This window comes from Bombus terrestris, chromosome 5 (genome assembly GCF_910591885.1).
Source record: "Bombus terrestris chromosome 5, iyBomTerr1.2, whole genome shotgun sequence".
Taxonomy (NCBI): Eukaryota; Metazoa; Arthropoda; class Insecta; order Hymenoptera; family Apidae; genus Bombus; species Bombus terrestris.
Genome location: NC_063273.1, coordinates 3,464,714 through 3,484,150, shown reverse-complemented (window position 1 = coordinate 3,484,150; position 19,437 = coordinate 3,464,714). Strand labels below are relative to the sequence as shown.

Genomic DNA, 19,437 nt, shown 5'->3' with positions numbered 1-19,437 from the left:
ATGCAATTAACGTTAATTATGTTACATAATTTTATAAACCTGCAGGGGGATGTAAATACATAGACGGAAATAATAAATTATGAAACAGATAATTATTTTTAATGTAATACCTAACAATAAAAACGAAAGAAAATTTACAATTCGAACCTTTCGTTAATTATTATGAACGGTAATGAATACGTGGAAATTACGAGGGAAACATGATGAAAAATAAATGAAAAGTTTCAAGTTCATAGCAGTGATATCGCAATAAGAAGAGCTGCAAAATATTCTGAAACTGATTGACATACAACGAAATTATCTAGTAAAATTTATCGTTGTGTTAGTCGCGTATTTTCTAAACTTCGTTTCAATTTATTAAATGTATTATTCAATTGAATATCGACTGCCAGAAAATGTGTGATACATGTCCTGTTTCAGGCAACGGGAATTTAGAATTGTTCGATAGTGAGAGCGGGCCGGACCTCACACTATCACCTCAGACCTTCACGTCGACGGCGGAGGCCTTCATCAATGACAATAGTGATAGTCTTGGTGTTCCAGGAGACAACGATACGGGTGAGTGTCGTTTCCAATTCTGCTTTTATTGCGCGCTGTCTGACCACTACCGTGCTTGTTCTACTTGAGCTCCAGGTTATAAGCGAAAACGCGTCTCTTAAATTTTTCCTTTTATGATGATAATAAAGTTGAAATGATATTGGGAGGCTCTTAAAGTATACAAATTCATAAAAATATCTTTTACTACATAAAATTACAAATTAGTAAATAAAATTTCTGCAGCATTTTTCATTCGTTTTATCCACTTGTGTTGTGATACAAATATTTCAGCGAACAGTATGTTCTATATATCACATTTTAAAGTCATTATACGTTAAATATAACATTTTAGAAGAGTGCACTTTTACAAAGATATTTTATTTGTAAATTAGTAAACAAGCAAAATTCTAAAATTTCAATTAACTGAATTCCATCAAATTTTCTATTTCTCGGAGGAAACGTTCAATTATTAATAATTTGCATTCCGATTATTAATGATTTGGTACAATATTAATACTAAAATCTTGACCAACTAAATTTTCCCAAATTTTCTGCTTCTTTGAGCGAGCTTTAATTCTTAACAGTAATCCTATCCTCCCGAATTTATCTCGTTGAAATTCATTTCATCCATTTTATCCCATTGTTAAAATTTCAAAAACGCAGCGCTAGTCGTCAGACAACATCAAGACCTATTTAGACATCCACTCAACCGATTAACCTTCGACAAATGAAATTGGTGATAAGGACGAATAAATCAAGATTCGAAATCGTCGCGGCGTTTTAGTGGAAGCCCGTGTTTCCTTTAATTGAAACGGTCTAAAGGGCGTGGGCCGTCGATCGTTTAGAGTCGTTAGGCGAAGGAACCGAGGACAATGCATTAGCGTAATTGTTGCGCTGCTCGTCAACGGGTACAGTTGAACAGTGAGTTACAACTAGTTCGAACAAGTCCGGGGGAAGCTATTTCCGTGCGTGCGCCACGCTACATAATACCCATTGTTCCCGACAAGTATAAGGGGTCTGTACTAGTTGTACACCGGCTATAAAATGTCCGCATTGTTTCCTGGGGACACGGTGCACGGTAATCAACACGCCTTTCCAGAAGTGGAAGCTACACCTTAATGTTCTGATTGAAACCTTAGCTCGTTTGTATTTCGTACGGACGTACACGTTGTTTCGTTAAAACGTGATTCACTTGAATGAAATAACGTTCCACTTAACGATCAATTAGTTTCATATATCGTATATATAAAAATATTTGTAAAAATTATCTTAAAAATAAAAATTGAACGATTGCAAAAAAGGAAGAACAGGAAGATTTACTTTTGAAGTTTGTTCGTGCCGATTTTTAATACACGAGCCATTTCTATTATTATATTTATTTCAACGAAGGCGCTTGTGTATCGAAACGTTATAGGAAATAATTTGCATTCGAATGTGACAAAGCTGCTTTCGATAAATACTCGCAACTTTAGACACGTAAATCATCGAAAGAAGACATGTTTACAAGAAACAAAAATACATAGTATTCAGTCCTTCTCGTAATTGCGATAGAATGTAGTAACATGACGCAATCTCTCATCCTTTGACGCGCGATTCACGCGCGGGATAAAACAAACGAGCCGCCTGGCCAAAAACTATCGGATTTCAAGCGGCGAGCCAACAACTGAGCGTGTCATGCCCGATGCCAAAAGCGCGTTGTTTGCGTTCGCTGTGTCAAACCGCGATTCGATTTGTTTTTTCTCGTCACATGGACGCATTCTAATTGCCGTCGCGTGTCTTCAGGGTTGCTTTCACCGGGCAAAAGTATGTCAGGATTCATCATCGGGGTACCCATCAATGATTGTTGATAGATTTCACGAACGATAATCCGTTATGGAAAAGATACGTGAGAAATCTGACTTTGTATTTTTATTTTACAATGTCACAAGTAATTTATGCAATTAGATTTCATAAATCCCATCAGGATTCATCGTCAAAATATTCAAAGTTCCATGAATTTATTTCATGGTAATTCATACATTTCCCACATCGTTAAAATTCGTATAGACATTATAGTTTCGTTTTAGTCAAAATGTTAGAAATAATTTATGAAATTGGAAATTGAACCTAAGATACGTATGTGAATTCTAGTAGGTATTTCGCTTTGCACGTGTAACGTGAAGTTGGACAGTAACCAGATTCTAATTAATACGGAGTAAAGATTTATCATTTTTGAAGATAATGATTTATGAGCTGTTGCTGAATAACATTGTAATTGGATTTTATGTAGTGCTATATTTTCCCAACGCTTTTGACGGATCTCAGTCGTATGGTCTTTGGTATACGATACTCTTGAACCCTGTCTATGTCTGACAGATTGAGAACTTGCAAATGAGATCGTGTTTTATATAACGCTTATTCTGTCACTGTGTATTATTACTATTTTCAACGTAGGCATTTCCAAAGATACCAATGTAATATAATGATATATTTAAGTTTACCAAATGTTTACTTATCAAGGTAAAATCTAAATAAATCGCATTCTTAAATTCCCCAAATTTTTCTCTTTTCCCAACTAAAATTTGTCGAAATCCATAAAATTTGTTCCAATAGCACCGATCGATCAAAATTCGCGCAATCTTTATTCTCGATTCATTGAAAATTGCTCGAATTCCAATAACCTTTTTCGAAGGCTGCAAACATTCGAAATCATCGATAAACTATATTTTACTCGCTTTAACCGCATCTAAAACGGAAGTTCCGGGAACTACGGATTTGTTTCATTTGTAAAATGTAGACCGCGATCATGGGGAATAAGGTGTTTTGCACGAGCGAGTAAGTTCGTTACGACAATTTTGAGGGACACAGAGGGTGGTCGGGAGAACTTCGAAGCCGCAGCTGCGGGCAGTCGCGTCCATGAATAAATTTCACCGTGACGATATGTCATTTGCATATTACCTGCTACGTGACGGCCGAACCTTGGTCGCGTCGAATGTCGCGTTAGGGTAAGCCAGATCGAAACGCTCGACTCTACCGTATTACGAGGAACTGTGCGATACGAACAGAGTTCCTGTATGCTGCTATCGATCTACGCTCGCTCATATTGGTAGACTTTCTACGGGTGGCTTCAATAACACAATGAAACATATCTACGATTGTTACTTGAAAGTTGGAACTTTAACTTTAAACTTAATTCGAATTAATCTAAATAGGCAATTGATACGTAAAATTGAAAAGAAATAAAAAATTATGAATGTGAAATATTTCGTAGATGTAATATATGTTTAATGATTAGAGAAACTTCGTTGAAATTAAACAGCTGTTTATAAGAGGAATAAGAAATTATGTACATTTGAATAGTAGCTGAGAATAGTACAGAAATTAAACATTCATTGCTTTAATAACAGTAATTATCTCTGCTTCGATATACCTGAAAGATCATACAATCTTATTTAGCAATAAATTAAAAATACAAATTATCCCATTGTCGCGTCATGTTCTTATATCGTCACAAATGTTCAATATTTTCTGAAATTCCAAAAACTGTTCCATCGACTATCTGAGAAATTTTGCCAAATTTTATAAAATCTTGGCAAGTTCCTACATACAAGCTTCGTTTTACTCCTTTGAAAGAAATAATAATAAAGTAAGTAATAAACGATTTTTATGTCAACGATCTAAAGTAAAAACTTCATTGTTGACGGGAACCTGGAATGATCTTCAAAGTCTTGCCTTTCATTCGGATTTTCGACGTTCCAAGTTAAGGAAGTGCCACCGATAAGAATATTATTCGTCCGACGATGTTAAAGACGAACGTCGACCAAGACAATCTACATATGAAAGACGACGCGTTGCTCGACGATAAACGCCGCTCCTAAGGAGGTTATCCCGACGACATTGTGCCGAGAAATGTCGTCAAGAGCGTCTTTCGCCTTATTCTTTGGCCTTTTTATACTACCTTCTGCCGTTCGGGGAATATTAATTCCCCGAATTACAACGACGAGGAAAATAAAAACGTTGTTATGCTAATCCACGGACGGACTGATTTTTATTCGACTTGCAATTCAAACGAGCTACATGGAAATCGCGAAACATGCAAATGCCGGCGTATTTTCCTGTTGTAAAGGCACATACATATATTTTTCGATTTTCAACGTTACGCACTACGAACTCCGACAAAGCATTATTTCATTACGAATCGATTTTTGATACCCTTTCAAATATGAAAGAATGGACATTTCTTTCGCAGTGACGTATGCAAATGGCATGTTATTGATCCTCGCCATTTTATTCTTACGGATTTGTATGCTAACGTCGAAACCGAGAATTGTAATTATAATTCTTTCGATAATTTGTAATTGTAAAGTAATTTCATTGTGGAGATTTTAATTCCATCAATAAAAAGTCACTAATGGTAGTAGTGTGTGAGTACGTGGTCTATATCGAATAGATATCGTTATCTAATCGTAAGCTCATTTTACATTTACATTTGATGCTGAATTTGAATTAGATATATTGACTTAAAATTAAGATCCTTTATCGAAAGAGTATTTTTAAATAATATATTTTAAAGAATGGCTATATTTATGAAAATATTGATAGAATTTAAACATTGATTTTTTAAAAACAGAGGTAAAAGTTTCTTCTGATCTTTTCTGCTTCTTATTTTCATTCGAATAATGGATTAGTCGAAATTAAGGACTCTAATAAAATGTTCAACCTAGTCGAAAACAAAAATACGAAAAAATGGCACGAAGTGGCATTTACTAGTTTCCTATTTCAACGTTTAATCGCAATAACTTTTTAAATATCGTATTTATAAATAAATATTTGGAAACAAGACTCGATGGCATATTATTTTCAATTTTACATTATTTACTTGTTCCTAGAGAACCGTCACATAGTATTACCAACGAGTCGTATTCCTGTTCCTCGCAAGCAAGTAAAATCCTCTACTCAAGATAAGTTGCAGAGTTCGTTGCAGACAATTAATTAAACGATCCCGCGAAATAAGCTTTGATGAAATAGAAAGGCAGCGCCGGTATGCCATGGTGTTCGTATTAAATTCAGCGAGAGACGCGAGCTCTCGTAATAAGACATCAGACTGGCACGCGGACGTCACCAGGGGATGAACCTCAGCCTGGGGGGAAAAAATACGCCGGAATCGTTGTAGACAGAGGAATATTGCATTCTTACGTTGAAGCAATTACTCGCGCGCCGAGGTATCGTTCTTCTGTCGCCTTTACACGTCGGAAACTTTCTACTAAGGAAAAATGCTTGAGAGCGAACAGAGGAAGAAGAAACGAAGGGAAGAGAAGAAAAAAGAAGGATCACTTTTCTACCACCATAGAAAATACCAGGCAAAGGATCGTATCTAGGACTCCTCGTTTACTTTTTCCCTTTCCTCTTCGTTGCCTTTCCTACCGTTTCTCTCTATCTTTCGCACACAACTCCGCTTGTTCTTGAAAGAACTTCATTTCTGACTTCAAGACTCCGCAATTTGTGTCTTTTCGTGTCTCTATTTGGAATCATGACATTAGTCTCTCTCGGTGGAAGTTTTTTATTTCACGCGAATTCTCCGCCACGGATGGTGGCGTTCAATGATTTGGCCAAAAACTTGAGGAATGATTATAGTACAGTTGTATGATTGGATTTTTTGTTTTCTATAGATAGCGTGCATGACAGACTACAAAGTTTCCTCGAATCTTCCGAGACACTCGTAAGAGATTCAAAGCAAAGGGAAACGCTATTAGGTTTCCTTAATTGCTCAGAGTTGCTGGATTTTCATTAAATAGTACATTGCGCGTTGAACATTTGATTGTTGAGAATTAATCTCACATTTCTTTTCAGCACCTAAATTTCGTTACTTTCGCACGAGCTTTTCCAAAAACCCACGAAATTCAACTGTTTTAATTTTTACCTACTGCAAACTATCACGACCACGGTTGTAACAATAAAAAGCTAGGTTTTAACAACTTTCACACTATCAAACCTCGACGATCACCTCCGTGTAAGCGCAGTCTCGTGCACTCTAGCTGTCTATTTGCCGTTTTTTTTTTCTTTTTTTCAACGTGAACCTGATGGTGTATCGCGAAACCGAGTTCTTTTTTCGTTGACCAGCTTTTTCACGCTTGTTTTTCTCCGGCTCGGTCCAGAGCGCTATCTATCCTTTTCTCTCACACTGAACGGAACGTGATTCAGCTTTCGCGCCCGGTTTCGTTGTTTTCGCCATGCTCGAAACTGCAACGGCGATCTCGTTTCAGGAGGTGTCAGTTTCAGAAGCGTAGAACGGCGGTTTTAATGGAACTCTGAGCAGGACGCGTCTCGATATCTCCTCGTGGACGATCGATTTTTCTTTTGTTCATCTTTCCAGCCGCGATGTTCCTCGGCTTTTCGCCGTCTTGCGGCTTGTAAAGCTCGATCCATTGTTGTACTCGGTTATTAAAATACGCTTCCTACAACTTTTGTCCGAATTGTGAAGTTGTTCGACGTTATCGGCTTGATTCTGCTTGAAAAACACTATAAATAGCATGGTATATTTTTTAAACATCGATATGATGAAAATTATCGGTAAAATTAATTGTACAAGATATAGTTCTCTAAATACTTTGGAAATTCAGTAAGATATCGCAGTTTATTATCTAATAACAGTAGATCGAGTTTAGAAATTCGCCTGAGAGGTGTTTCTCATGAAATACGTATTGATTCTCTGTAATTTTGTTTATTATTCATTCGTCTCAGTCGCTGGTTTTAAAGATCGTGTATTATTTTGAGAAAAAACTATTGGAAAAATTTCTGAGCTATATATACGATATTAACACGTGTTTACACACGTGGAGCTACTATCCGATGTAAAACTTGACAGAAATATCTGTTATTCCTGGTCGTCGTGTTAAAAAGAATTTCGATGATTGATTAAATTCTATGATATCAACTTTCCTTTCTATTCATAACACATTTGCTTCGTGCCAAATCGATATACACGTGTATTAATAGCCGCTAACGGAATATTATACTTTTTCCTGTCCAAGGCATTGTCAAATAATCAATTACTTTAATAACAAGGAACGCGGCCAGAGATATACCAACTTTCTTTCACAACTCAACGGTAACCCAAAAATTGCATCATTTCCAATCTCTCACCCAACCATTTACCTGCACTTAATACCCTCGGCTAATATACAGTGACAAAAGTTGCAGCTCGAAATGAAACTGGTCGAATTACAAGCAAACTACCGGGTCAATAATTTCGAACGCGTATAAAGGGGGTGGTAAATGTTAGCGTACGCAACCATTTCGCAAGTTGTCCACCGTGTGCACCGTATTTCTGCCTCTTTCGAGAAGACCGAGTCGATTTTAGACGATGGCCGGAGGATCAATTACGGGAAGCCGTAAACATCGCACGTAACCCAATCACGAACGCGTGTTGCATGGTCGGGGTTGTACGCGGGCAGGCACGCGATCGTTTCAACCCGTCGGTTTATTGCTCGATATGATTGATCTTGTGGCGGGTATTCGCGTGTGCTGTTCCCGCAATTCGCGTGGGAGCTTGCTCTACCCTCTTGCCCGTCGTGGATGTTGGCCCTATTCATTTAGAAGGGCGAGCTGGAATTCGATGCGAGAGAGTGTGTATAAAAATTGTTAAGAACGGTCGGATAAAGTGGTTCGGGGATTTGGACGTTTGTTCTGATCGCTAAAATAAATCGGACCGAGGTTTCTGTTGTTTTGCTCGACGAGGTGAGTAATTCGCGAGAACGTTTCGCGAGAACAACAGCGAAATAGGAAACGTGTCGGAAGCTCCTTTTTAGGGGAATGAAATTTTTCGGCCCGATGGATGTTATATATTTGACACTTTGTTTCGTATATGATATTTTTCAAGATGAGATCTATAATTCCGTATATAAAATATGAAATTTTGTGCGCGACACTTATGAGCGTGAAATGTATACGTTTGGGGAAAGATCGTTCAGATCAAGACAAATTCTTAGTTCTGAATGCGATTGATTTTGAAAGATCATTCATTGCTTTTATTTTTGTTCCTATTCGCATATTATTCGTATCAGCCTGCACGAAATAAATATCTCTGATATAAATCTTACTTCTTCAAGTTCTTACATTTAATAATATATTTTGAAGACGGACTATGAAGAATTAGAACGAAAGTAATTTCGTTAAAGTTCAAGGTAGAAGGTTTGGAATGAACTACGATATTTTTAAATATTGGGAAAAGCCAAAAATATAGTCGGAAAATTGGCATGAGAATCACAAGTAATACGTCTCGGAATTTGTAGCAATTGTGCAAATTGTTAAGCAAGCAGAAAATTAATCAATCCAATCTCCATAAGTATCTATCTAGTGCCAAAGAAGGCACTTTGATGAAATCGTAAAAATCTTCGCTGATTGCTGATTCTCCTTAGCCTTTCCGCCCAAGATGAAACCGTGCCAACTTTTTACGATGTGACTTCTGACTCTCCCTTGGCAATGAAATCCACTGATATTCTTCCGGAGCATTACATCAGCAACTACACCCACACATTTTATGAATAGTAGCTTGTCGTCTGGCTATTAACGCATGGCTTCCGTATCGGTATCTTCTCTAGTAAACAGTGCGATAAATGTTACTTGATATTACAAAATTACCATTAAAAGATAATTGACAATGCAAAAATATTGAAAACATTCCTCACTCTATTATAAATAGAATGGAAACTCCTCATCTATTTGAATAATTTCCTTTTTACATTTTACAATTTACTTATAGTTATGAGGGTAATAGAAAGCACCATACTTTCTCAAGTTCTATGATTGTTAAAATAATAATAATAAAAGAGCCATTCTCCATGGAATTACTCTATATAACTTTATTATCTTGTAAAAATTTCATGCGAAAGCTGAATTCCAAGTTGAAATCCAATGAAAATTTTCCCTCGATAATAGTTTTTTCCGTGCTGGGGGAAATTTAATTTTCCTGTGTATAAGTCACAAATAAAAATCTTGACAAAACAAAGAACTTTAATTTCTGATCCTTCCGTATTTCGTAACTAGATGATTATATATTTAATTATGGATTTAGATTCTCTGATCTGATATTTTATTAAACTTATTTGTTTCCATCACGCGTTATATAAAGTAACATTTTGTTCATAATTCACAGCACAATTATTATAAATATATCAGAAACATCAGTGTATTAGTTCAAGATTAATTGGGAATTATTTATATGTTTTTAGTCTTCGTATCGAATCAATATTTATAAAAACCAACATTTATCACAAATCCGAACTCGTGTATATTTCGCATGCAAAAAGTTCGTTGCATTTTAGTAAACACAATTTCTATTTCTTCTGATCTTCTTTTTATACTTGTCATCCCCGTTTCATGCAACCGTTAGCCTCAAAAGTTACCAGGATAAATAGCCTGTATCGCGAGGACGAAAACCGTGCAGCCGACAAACGTATTCATCATTCTCCGGAATAGTGAAGCGAGATCTTCAGTTTGCAGAGACAGAAGGACAAAAATAGAAGAACTTCCAATCATTTTTCGCACAATAATAGCGTTACTTCCACGTAACGTGGCTGACATACACGCTGACCCGGATATTCTCGTTACACTGAGGACCAATTCAACCGCACTGGTTGCTCGCTTCCGTAAATAACGACTGCCACGCAGAAGCGACAAGCCGCTCGTTGATATCGCCGTTTCGCGCGCGCGACCCAGCCAGATACCCAGAACATGAGAAAAAAAGGATAGAGAGAGCACACTACACACTTCGTGGTTGTCGCTGGAAAAACTCGTGGCCGTTTTTTCGCCAGCTTCGTTTGTCGTTTTTTCCCTTCACCTTACGGCTGTTACAGCTTGCAGTTGGGCTCCCTTTGTGACAAGGCCCGAAACGATTCCTGTTTTTGAGAGTTCAAATTTAGCGCTCTCACCATCTGCACTCTCTTGAACAGAATTGAATCGATATTGTTAGCAAAGTTTTACGAGTCTCAAGTTATGAGCTATCGTTATGTGTTATCATTTATCGTGCCATATTAATTATAGCTATGTATGTCTATGAAATATTTTGATACGTAGGAATAATAGAAGTTCACGTTTGTTATCGGGCACTCAGTGATATTATAATAACGGAGTTTTACTGTAATACGATATAACGTTGCTTTTTCATGTTAACCTTAGAACTGTTCATTTTCGTACCATTAACTTTGGAGAAAGAGTACAAAGAGGAGATGATAGCAGTTGAAATTGTGTTTATCGAAATGTAAGAAATTATTTCGGTCTGCAATATAAATTCGATTTTTATTAATATTGATTTGAAACATAGTTATTCGTACGAGTGAAGTGACATTCTATTACGATAAAATTCTGTTACTCTTGGTAATTTTAATCGATACCGGATAATGAACGCGCAAAATGTAATAATATAAAATACTATTTTGTATATATACACAAAAATGAAGAAACATAGATGGTGAAAAGAATGAACGAACTCCTACTATATGCATGAACTCAATAAAATCCATGCCCTCGCCCACCAATTTCTAAACACAATTCTAGTACGTGGTTGACATAAATGGCCCGGTTACAACATTCTTTCTCTCTCGTCCATGACTTTTACGTCGTCGAACGACATCGCGGCGAGAAGATCACTGGGGCTGGTCCTCCGAGACCGAGTTCTGTTCTCAAACGCGTCGAGATTACGTCAGAACTTATGGATTCCTTATCCAATCTCTGAAACTACCACTCACAGAGCCCCGCTCCGTTTCCTCTGTCTTTGTCTGTCTTTCACCGGCTGTTCGAGAACCTCGTAAAAGCTCGAGCGTAATGAGAGGCGGGATCGTTCCCATCGACGCAGCTGTCGCGTCGCTAGGAGCCGGCCGAGATTGTTACGACGAATGGAGCGAGTATTTCGGAGAAAGTTCGGTTCTCGCGTCTATGCCTCTATGCCGCCTCGTCGCTAATAGATGAACTTCGAACAAGAGTGGTAAACGAGTACGAGCGGCGAAACGGGTTGCGGGTGAGAGCACGGTCTCGCGTTTGCGTGGCCTAACTTTCGAACATAGAAATTTTCAGCGACGCGATTCGCGTTTTAGCGACGTGTTTAACGAGTTCTACTGCAGTGAATGGAGGGACCTTGGGTTTCAGTTTTTGCGTTTCGATGAGAAGAAGAGCAGGTAACGATCGTTGGTGATGAACGACATTTTGATCATTGACGATTAGGGTCGAACGTTTTGGTTATGATTTTTCTGGATTTGCTCTTACGAATTTGGGAAACTTTCCTGGGCTGATGAAGATTAAGTAGCTAATACTAGAATCAGCTAGTTTTTTTTTCTAGAATTTCCTTCTAGATCTTCCTTCTAGAAGATCATCTTTTGGAAAGAAATTAATGGCAAACAATTTTTGGATTAGTTAATTTTTATTTGTATTTGCCCATCAGTTTGCATTTACTGTTGTCTAGGAGATGAAAGGAATTAGTCTAACTTATTTTTAATGTTTATATCGTTCATCACCCCAACACTTTATTTCTACACTTGCGAATGTTCACGCATTTATGATATTAGGTTGTCCGAAAAGTTTCTTTCATTTTATGAGGAAATAATAGACGTACAACGTTTTTTGTTTTATATTATTTTGTCGAATTACGTACGATCCATTTTTCTCTGTTGAGATAAACACCGTGACATTTCTCAGACTTGGTTTCACGTTTGTATGAAGGTGCACTGTTGTAAAAAACACGTTTGCGAAAGAAAGACACTTTTCGGACAACCTAATGTATGAAATTCAACGATGAAAAACGCATAGAATGCGTTATAAATCTTATTGGACGAAACAAGCGTAGATATCATTTCTTACTAATATTTTCAACAATACGAATTAACATAAACATCCGCAGTTTAATAATTTTCAACAATCAAACAGTACTTGGATATAGTCCTTTCTTTTATCGATTGAGTCGAAGCTTGCACGATCTTCCGAGCGTTAATTCGCCTCGTAATCCATAAACTTCCGGAATTCTCCTGGCCTCGCGTTTCCTATCTCGCTTCTCGTTCGTAAACAGCATCGTAGAATGCTCGTTCGTGAACAAGGTAGTCGTGGGTGTCGGAATGCAGGGGTTCCAGGGAGGACGGAAGGAACGCCGGAGAAGGTTGAAGAGGAAGGAGGCGATGTCGGCGTAATGATACGGAGAGATCGTGGAAAGTGTGAGTGGGATCAACAGAGAAAGAAAGAGAGAGAGAGAGAGAGAGAGTGGGAAACGGGAGAGGAAGGTCGATGGTACAACCTCGTTGGCTCTAATGCGGGCTATTCAGCTCCCACAATGCACTAGTAATACGATTTCACCGTCTCCGACATCCAACGAGCCGTCCACAGGCACAGGTGTTAGCTGTGAATGTGTGCGCGGCATCATACATACATACGCATGCGCGTACACACACACGCGCTCGAATACGATCGTACGGATTTTTAAACGAAAGTTCTTTCCTAGTGTGGGAAGAATGGAATGAGAAAAGAATGGATGGTATAGGCGTAAGCTGGTTTTGTGGGGCTCTGTTTTCATTTGTTCGTCGGCGGAAAGTGTAGACTAGCTCGCAGAAAGGATTTTAAATGTGGAAAGAAAGATTTAATAAAAGAGTGGCATTATGGGAAATCGGAAATTGAGAATCGATTGATAGAACAGTGGTGGGTGAAATAAAATCGACGATTGGTATAAGAATTGATTGACAGTCGTTAATAAATAATTCTAGTAAATATCTAGAGTTTGTTAGGGGATATTAAAATAAAAGAAATTATTTCAAAAGTTACTATAGTCGAATCTTTATAGGAAAATCCTTTTTCATCTGGAAACTACTCTGTATATATTTTTCTATAATTCTTATTATAATTCAAATTTTTCTCTTACATACAAAAAAGAAATTCGAGTGCGAAAGGATCACGTTTTCCATAATCGCTTCTGGAAACTTGCTTTCACGTCGGCTATCGATTAACCATTCTGCGAGACCTCTTTTTTCTTCCAATATAGGCATTCATTTCTCACGAACGTATCGTTATTACCAGCACACGTTACGATATAAAATTTGCCTACGCCCGTTGGAATATTTGGTCGAATTACAACGGTGGAAACGGCCGTGTGTCACAATGGCTCGGTCAGTTAAGTTTCTTCCAGCGGAATTACCCTGGAACGAGTAAATTTGTAATAAAGGAAATCGGGGGTGGAGAAGGGGTTGATGCGGAGACTTTATTCCAGAGAGCGAGCTCCGAAGTATCGATTTGTAATTATGAAGCGAGTTATTGGATATCGAATACTTTGGAGTACGCGTATATACGTGTACATAATATCTATATACCAATACAGAGAGAGGCAGACGTATAGTCGTATTTCCGGGCACCGTTCGCGAGTCTGCTTTACGTATTGGTTTCCCGTCGATCACGTGACATTTATTAACTTTTATCGCCGTTTTTTTTTTTTTTTTTAACGTGGAAAACGCCTTCGCCCTCGAGCCCGGCTACGATTGCGTCGATTGTTTAAATTTGTTGCGATAGTTCGCTCGCCCCTGTCAATGTTTTAATTTTATGTCGAAGCAACGTAAATTTGTCGATTATGTCAAACGCTCGATATTTTATCAAATGAAACCTTGCAAATGTCCTGGCTGTATGAAAGGTTACGAAAAAAATATGCTCGTCGATGTTTGCGCTATAAACTGGAGCCTGTTTCAGGGACGGACTTGGATGTCGTTGACACATGAAACTTGTAATTCTGGTTGTTTAAAGAGAAAGAGGGGCTCGGCATAAAAAATCACGTGTCATATGGAAAATCGCATATGATTGATAAAAATAACTGGGCGCGCGTGTTTTTCAGCTTTGATGCAGTTCGTCGTCTGTTAATGTATAAAATATTTTTCGACGGGGCTGGAATTTATAGACGTGCGCCCGTACATCATCGCCATACTTGCGATCGCATTACGCACACTCGGATCGTTATTTTTCCACGGTAGAGAAACTGAGGGAAAAATAAAAAATAGCCTGCTGAAAATACGTACTATTCTTCGTGACGATAAATATTATGAAATGCACTGGCAGCGAAATAATATATGCAACTCGTAATATATTGTTCCCTTTGGTGTGAGAATGAAATTAATAATTCCACCAAGGATGGAGCAAATGGGCCGTTGGAATTATTTCGTTTTACAGGCGGAAATGCCGACCATGCGTCAATCGCATAGGTTTCTCGAAGACCGCATAAATTTCGTTTATTTGAAAAATGTATAAACTACAGAATTTTCGTATATAAATGCGGGATTTTTCTATGAAATTTATTTCAGAGTAAGAATTTTTCACAGTTTCCTAATAATACTTAACGCACCATCGACCGATCGATATTGTTTATTGAAAGTTAAATTCAATCAAGAGTTACGATATTTCTTTTCCTTAAAATAAACCAAAATTTGTATTTTCTATATACAATATTCCTGGGTAGAATTCTTAACAAGCCTTTTTTTCCTATCCTTTAGCTGTCTACCTATCCACAATTTACTTCTAACAACACTGTTCTCTATATTTCTCTTACTATTCAAATAATTCATCCCCGAAACAATTAGCCCCGTATCACGTTATCCTGTGCTGATTGCAACGCGGATACCGTATCAATTTTCCAGCTTCGAGATTCAACGACGTAGAGCGCACAGAATCCCACAGTGGTTTATCCTTGTAAGACCATAGAGTTAATCAATACACAAAAGGGATTTCTTTGATCGTTCCGGGACGAGTCTGGCGAAAATTCAAATTTAAAAATTCAAATTTGAAAATTCAAATTTAAAAATTCAAATTTAAGATTCAAATTTAAAAATTCAAATTTAAAAATTCAAATTTAAAAATTCAAATTTAAAAATTCAAATTTGAAAATTTAAAAATTCAAATTTGAAAATTCAAATTTAAAAATTCAAATTTGAAAGTTCAAATTTAAAAATTCAAATTTGAAAATTTAAAAATTCAAATTTGAAAATTCAAATTTGAAAATTTAAAAATTCAAATTTGAAAATTCAAATTTGAAAATTTAAAAATTCAAATTTGAAAATTCAAATTTAAAAATTCAAATTTGAAAGTTCAAATTTAAAAATTCAAATTTGAAAGTTCAAATTTAAAAATTCAAATTTGAAATTTCAAATTTAAACGTTCAAATTTAAAAATTCAAATTTGAAAATTTGAAAATTCAAATTTGAAAATTTAAAAATTCAAATTTGAAAATTCAAATTTAAAAATTCAAATTTGAAAATTCAAATTTAAAAATTCAAATTTAAAAATTCAAATTTGAAAATTCAAATTTAAAAATTCAAATTTGAAAATTCAAATTTAAAAATTCAAATTTGAAAATTCAAATTTAAAAATTCAAATTTGAAAATTCAAGTTTAAAAATTCAAATTTAAAAATTCAAATTTGAAAATTCAAATTTGAAAATTCAAATTTGAATATTTGAAAATTCAAATTTGAAAATTTAAAAATTCAAATTTGAAAATTCAAATTTAAAAATTCAAATTCGAAAATTTAAAAATTCAAATTTGAAAATTCAAATTTAAAAATTCAAATTTAAAAATTCAAATTTGAAATTTTAAAAATTCAAATTTGAAAATTCAAATTTAAAAGTTCAAATTTGAAAATTTTAAAATTCAAATTTAAAAATTCAAATTCGAAAATTTAAAAATTCAAATTTGAAAATTCAAATTTAAAAATTCAAATTTGAAAATTCAAATTTGAAAATTCAAATTTGAATATTTGAAAATTCAAATCTGAAAATTTAAAAATTCAAATTTGAAAATTCAAATTTAAAAATTCAAATTTGAAAATTCAAATTTAAAAATTCAAATTTAAAAATTCAAATTTGAAAATTCAAGTTTAAAAATTCAAATTTAAAAATTCAAATTTGAAAATTCAAATTTGAAAATTCAAATTTAAAAATTCAAATTTAAAAATTCAAATTTGAAAATTTAAAAATTCAAATTCGAAAATTTAAAAATTCAAATTTGAAAATTCAAATTTAAAAGTTCAAATTTGAATATTTGAAAATTCAAATTTGAAAATTCAAATTTGAAAATTTAAAAATTCAAATTTAAAAATTCAAATTTAAAAATTCAAATTTGAAAATTTAAAAATTCAAATTCGAAAATTCAAATTTAAAAATTCAAATTCGAAAATTTAAAAATTCAAATTCGAAAATTCAAATTTAAAAATTCAAATTTAAAAATTCAAATTTGAAAATTCAAGTTTAAAAATTCAAATTTAAAAATTCAAATTTGAAAATTCAAATTTGAAAATTCAAATTTGAATATTTGAAAACTCAAATTTGAAAATTTAAAAATTCAAATTTGAAAATTCAAGTTTAAAAATTCAAATTTAAAAATTCAAATTTGAAAATTCAAATTTGAAAATTCAAATTTGAATATTTGAAAATTCAAATTTGAAAATTTAAAAATTCAAATTTGAAAATTCAAATTTAAAAATTCAAATTCGAAAATTTAAAAATTCAAATTTGAAAATTCAAATTTAAAAATTCAAATTTAAAAATTCAAATTTGAAATTTTAAAAATTCAAATTTGAAAATTCAAATTTAAAAGTTCAAATTTGAAAATTTTAAAATTCAAATTTAAAAATTCAAATTCGAAAATTTAAAAATTCAAATTTGAAAATTCAAATTTAAAAATTCAAATTTGAAAATTCAAATTTGAAAATTCAAATTTGAATATTTGAAAATTCAAATCTGAAAATTTAAAAATTCAAATTTGAAAATTCAAATTTAAAAATTCAAATTTGAAAATTCAAATTTAAAAATTCAAATTTAAAAATTCAAATTTGAAAATTCAAGTTTAAAAATTCAAATTTAAAAATTCAAATTTGAAAATTCAAATTTAAAAATTCAAATTTAAAAATTTAAATTTGAAATTTTAAAAATTCAAATTTGAAAATTCAAATTCGAAAATTTAAAAATTCAAATTTGAAAATTCAAATTTAAAAGTTCAAATTTGAATATTTGAAAATTCAAATTTGAAAATTCAAATTTGAAAATTTAAAAATTCAAATTTAAAAATTCAAATTTAAAAATTCAAATTTGAAAATTTAAAAATTCAAATTCGAAAATTCAAATTTAAAAATTCAAATTTGAAAATTTAAAAATTCAAATTTGAAAATTCAAATTTAAAAATTCAAATTTGAAAGTTCAAATTTAAAAATTCAAATTTGAAAATTCAAATTTGAAAATTTAAAAATTCAAATTTGAAAATTCAAATTTGAAAATTCAAATTTAAAAATTCAAATTTGAAAGTTCAAATTTAAAAATTCAAATTTGAAAGTTCAAATTTAAAAATTCAAATTTGAAATTTCAAATTTAAACGTTCAAATTTAAAAATTCAAATTTGAAAATTTGAAAATTCAAATTTGAAAATTCAAATTTGAAAATTCAAATTTGAAAATTTAAAAATTCAAATTTGAAAATTCAGATTTAAAAATTCAAATTTAAAAATTCAAATTTAAAAATTCAAATTTGAAAATTTAAAAATTCAAATTTGAAAATTCAAATTTAAAAGTTCAAATTTTAAAATTCAAATTTAAAAATTCAAATTTAAAAATTCAAATTTAAAAATTCAAATTTAAAAATTCAAATTTAAAAATTCAAATTTAAAAATTCAAATTTGGAGATTCAAATTTGAATATTTGAAAATTCAAATTTGACGATTCAAGTTGGAATATTTGAAAATTCAAATTTGAAAATTTAAAAATTCAAATTTGAAAATTCAAATTTATAAATTCAAATTTAAAAATTCAAATTTGAATATTTGAAAATTCAAATTTGAAAATTCAAATTTAAAAATTCAAATTTGAAGATTCAAATTTGAATATTTGAAAATTTAAATTTGAAGATTCAAATTTGAAAATTTAAAAATTCAAATTTGAAAATTCAAATTTAAAAATTCAAATTTAAAATTTCAAATTTAAAAATTCAAATTTGAAAATTTAAAAATTCAAATTTAAATTGAATTAAATTGAATTATTTTTATTGAATTAATTAAATTGAAAGTGTCCTTTAGAATGTACGACGAAACGCGGCGGTGGAATGGGAGAAAGAAGAGCAAGCTCACGGAAAGTGCAGCCTGTAGTAGTTTTCTCCTCTCTTTCCTACCGTCTATCCTCATAGCCGCGTCACATGCTTTCGCCAAGGGATTCTACCTTTTTTCCCGTGGTCCTGGTGTAACGAGTAAATAGCTGAAAGAACTGTCGACTCCGCGGTAAGGAGAAGGAACAGCGGCAGGAGAAAGGGTAAAGAGGACGTGCAAAGGAAGAGCAAAACCAGTCTGCTGGATATAAGAAAAGGACCGAGATAAGAGACGGAGGTTGGATGAAGTACATTTTAATAATCGTGGCAAAAGCGAGTGGCAGGTATCCGACAGCGCCCTCAAAGCCACGCGAATTGTCACTACTACATCGCTTCCGGGCTAAAAGTGGCGGAGTATTGAAATAAGTGCCGCCTAGCTGACTTCCTTTCTCTCTCGTTTCTTCTTACTCGCTGTACGCGTAGATCCGTGAACGGACACATCGTAGATTCCCTTTTTAAAAAGGAGCATGATTTGACGCGTTATAGTCGAATGGAACTCGTGTCTCGAAGACTTTCAGTTTCTTGAAATTCTTTGAAATGAAATAATATCACTTTCGTCGATGAAAATTTTCTTTTTTACAGAATATTTCTAGAAGGTGGAACGTATTTTGTACTTTTAAGGAGAGTTTCAGAAAGTTTGATGATCTTAGCTGTTTCTTACAACAAAGGACAAGATATTCTACAGATGTAATTCAACATTGTAAAGATCAGAGATGTTACGACGTGTCTTTATAGTCTTGCTGCATTAACTATCCAAATCTTTCTCGAAAATTCGCTAGGTACAGTAA

The 19,437-nt window shown here is 33.5% G+C and overlaps 1 protein-coding gene and 1 long non-coding RNA gene across 6 annotated transcripts in view; one reads left to right on the top strand and one right to left on the bottom strand.

The window, feature by feature from the left end:
• LOC100650807 overlaps positions 1 to 19,437 on the top strand; it is a 587,269-nt gene that overhangs the window by 366,237 nt on the left and 201,595 nt on the right. For all 5 annotated transcript variants that reach the window (XM_048405682.1, XM_048405681.1, XM_048405684.1 and 2 more), the window contains one exon: positions 421 to 558. In XM_048405682.1, the coding sequence (XP_048261639.1) occupies positions 421 to 558 (138 nt within the window). The remainder of the gene's footprint in view (positions 1 to 420; positions 559 to 19,437) is intronic.
• LOC125385067 lies at positions 8,351 to 10,616 on the bottom strand. The gene is made up of 2 exons (XR_007224020.1): positions 9,921 to 10,616; positions 8,351 to 9,112 (listed from the first exon to the last, which is right to left on the bottom strand). It is a non-coding gene; the product is annotated as an uncharacterized LOC125385067 (long non-coding RNA).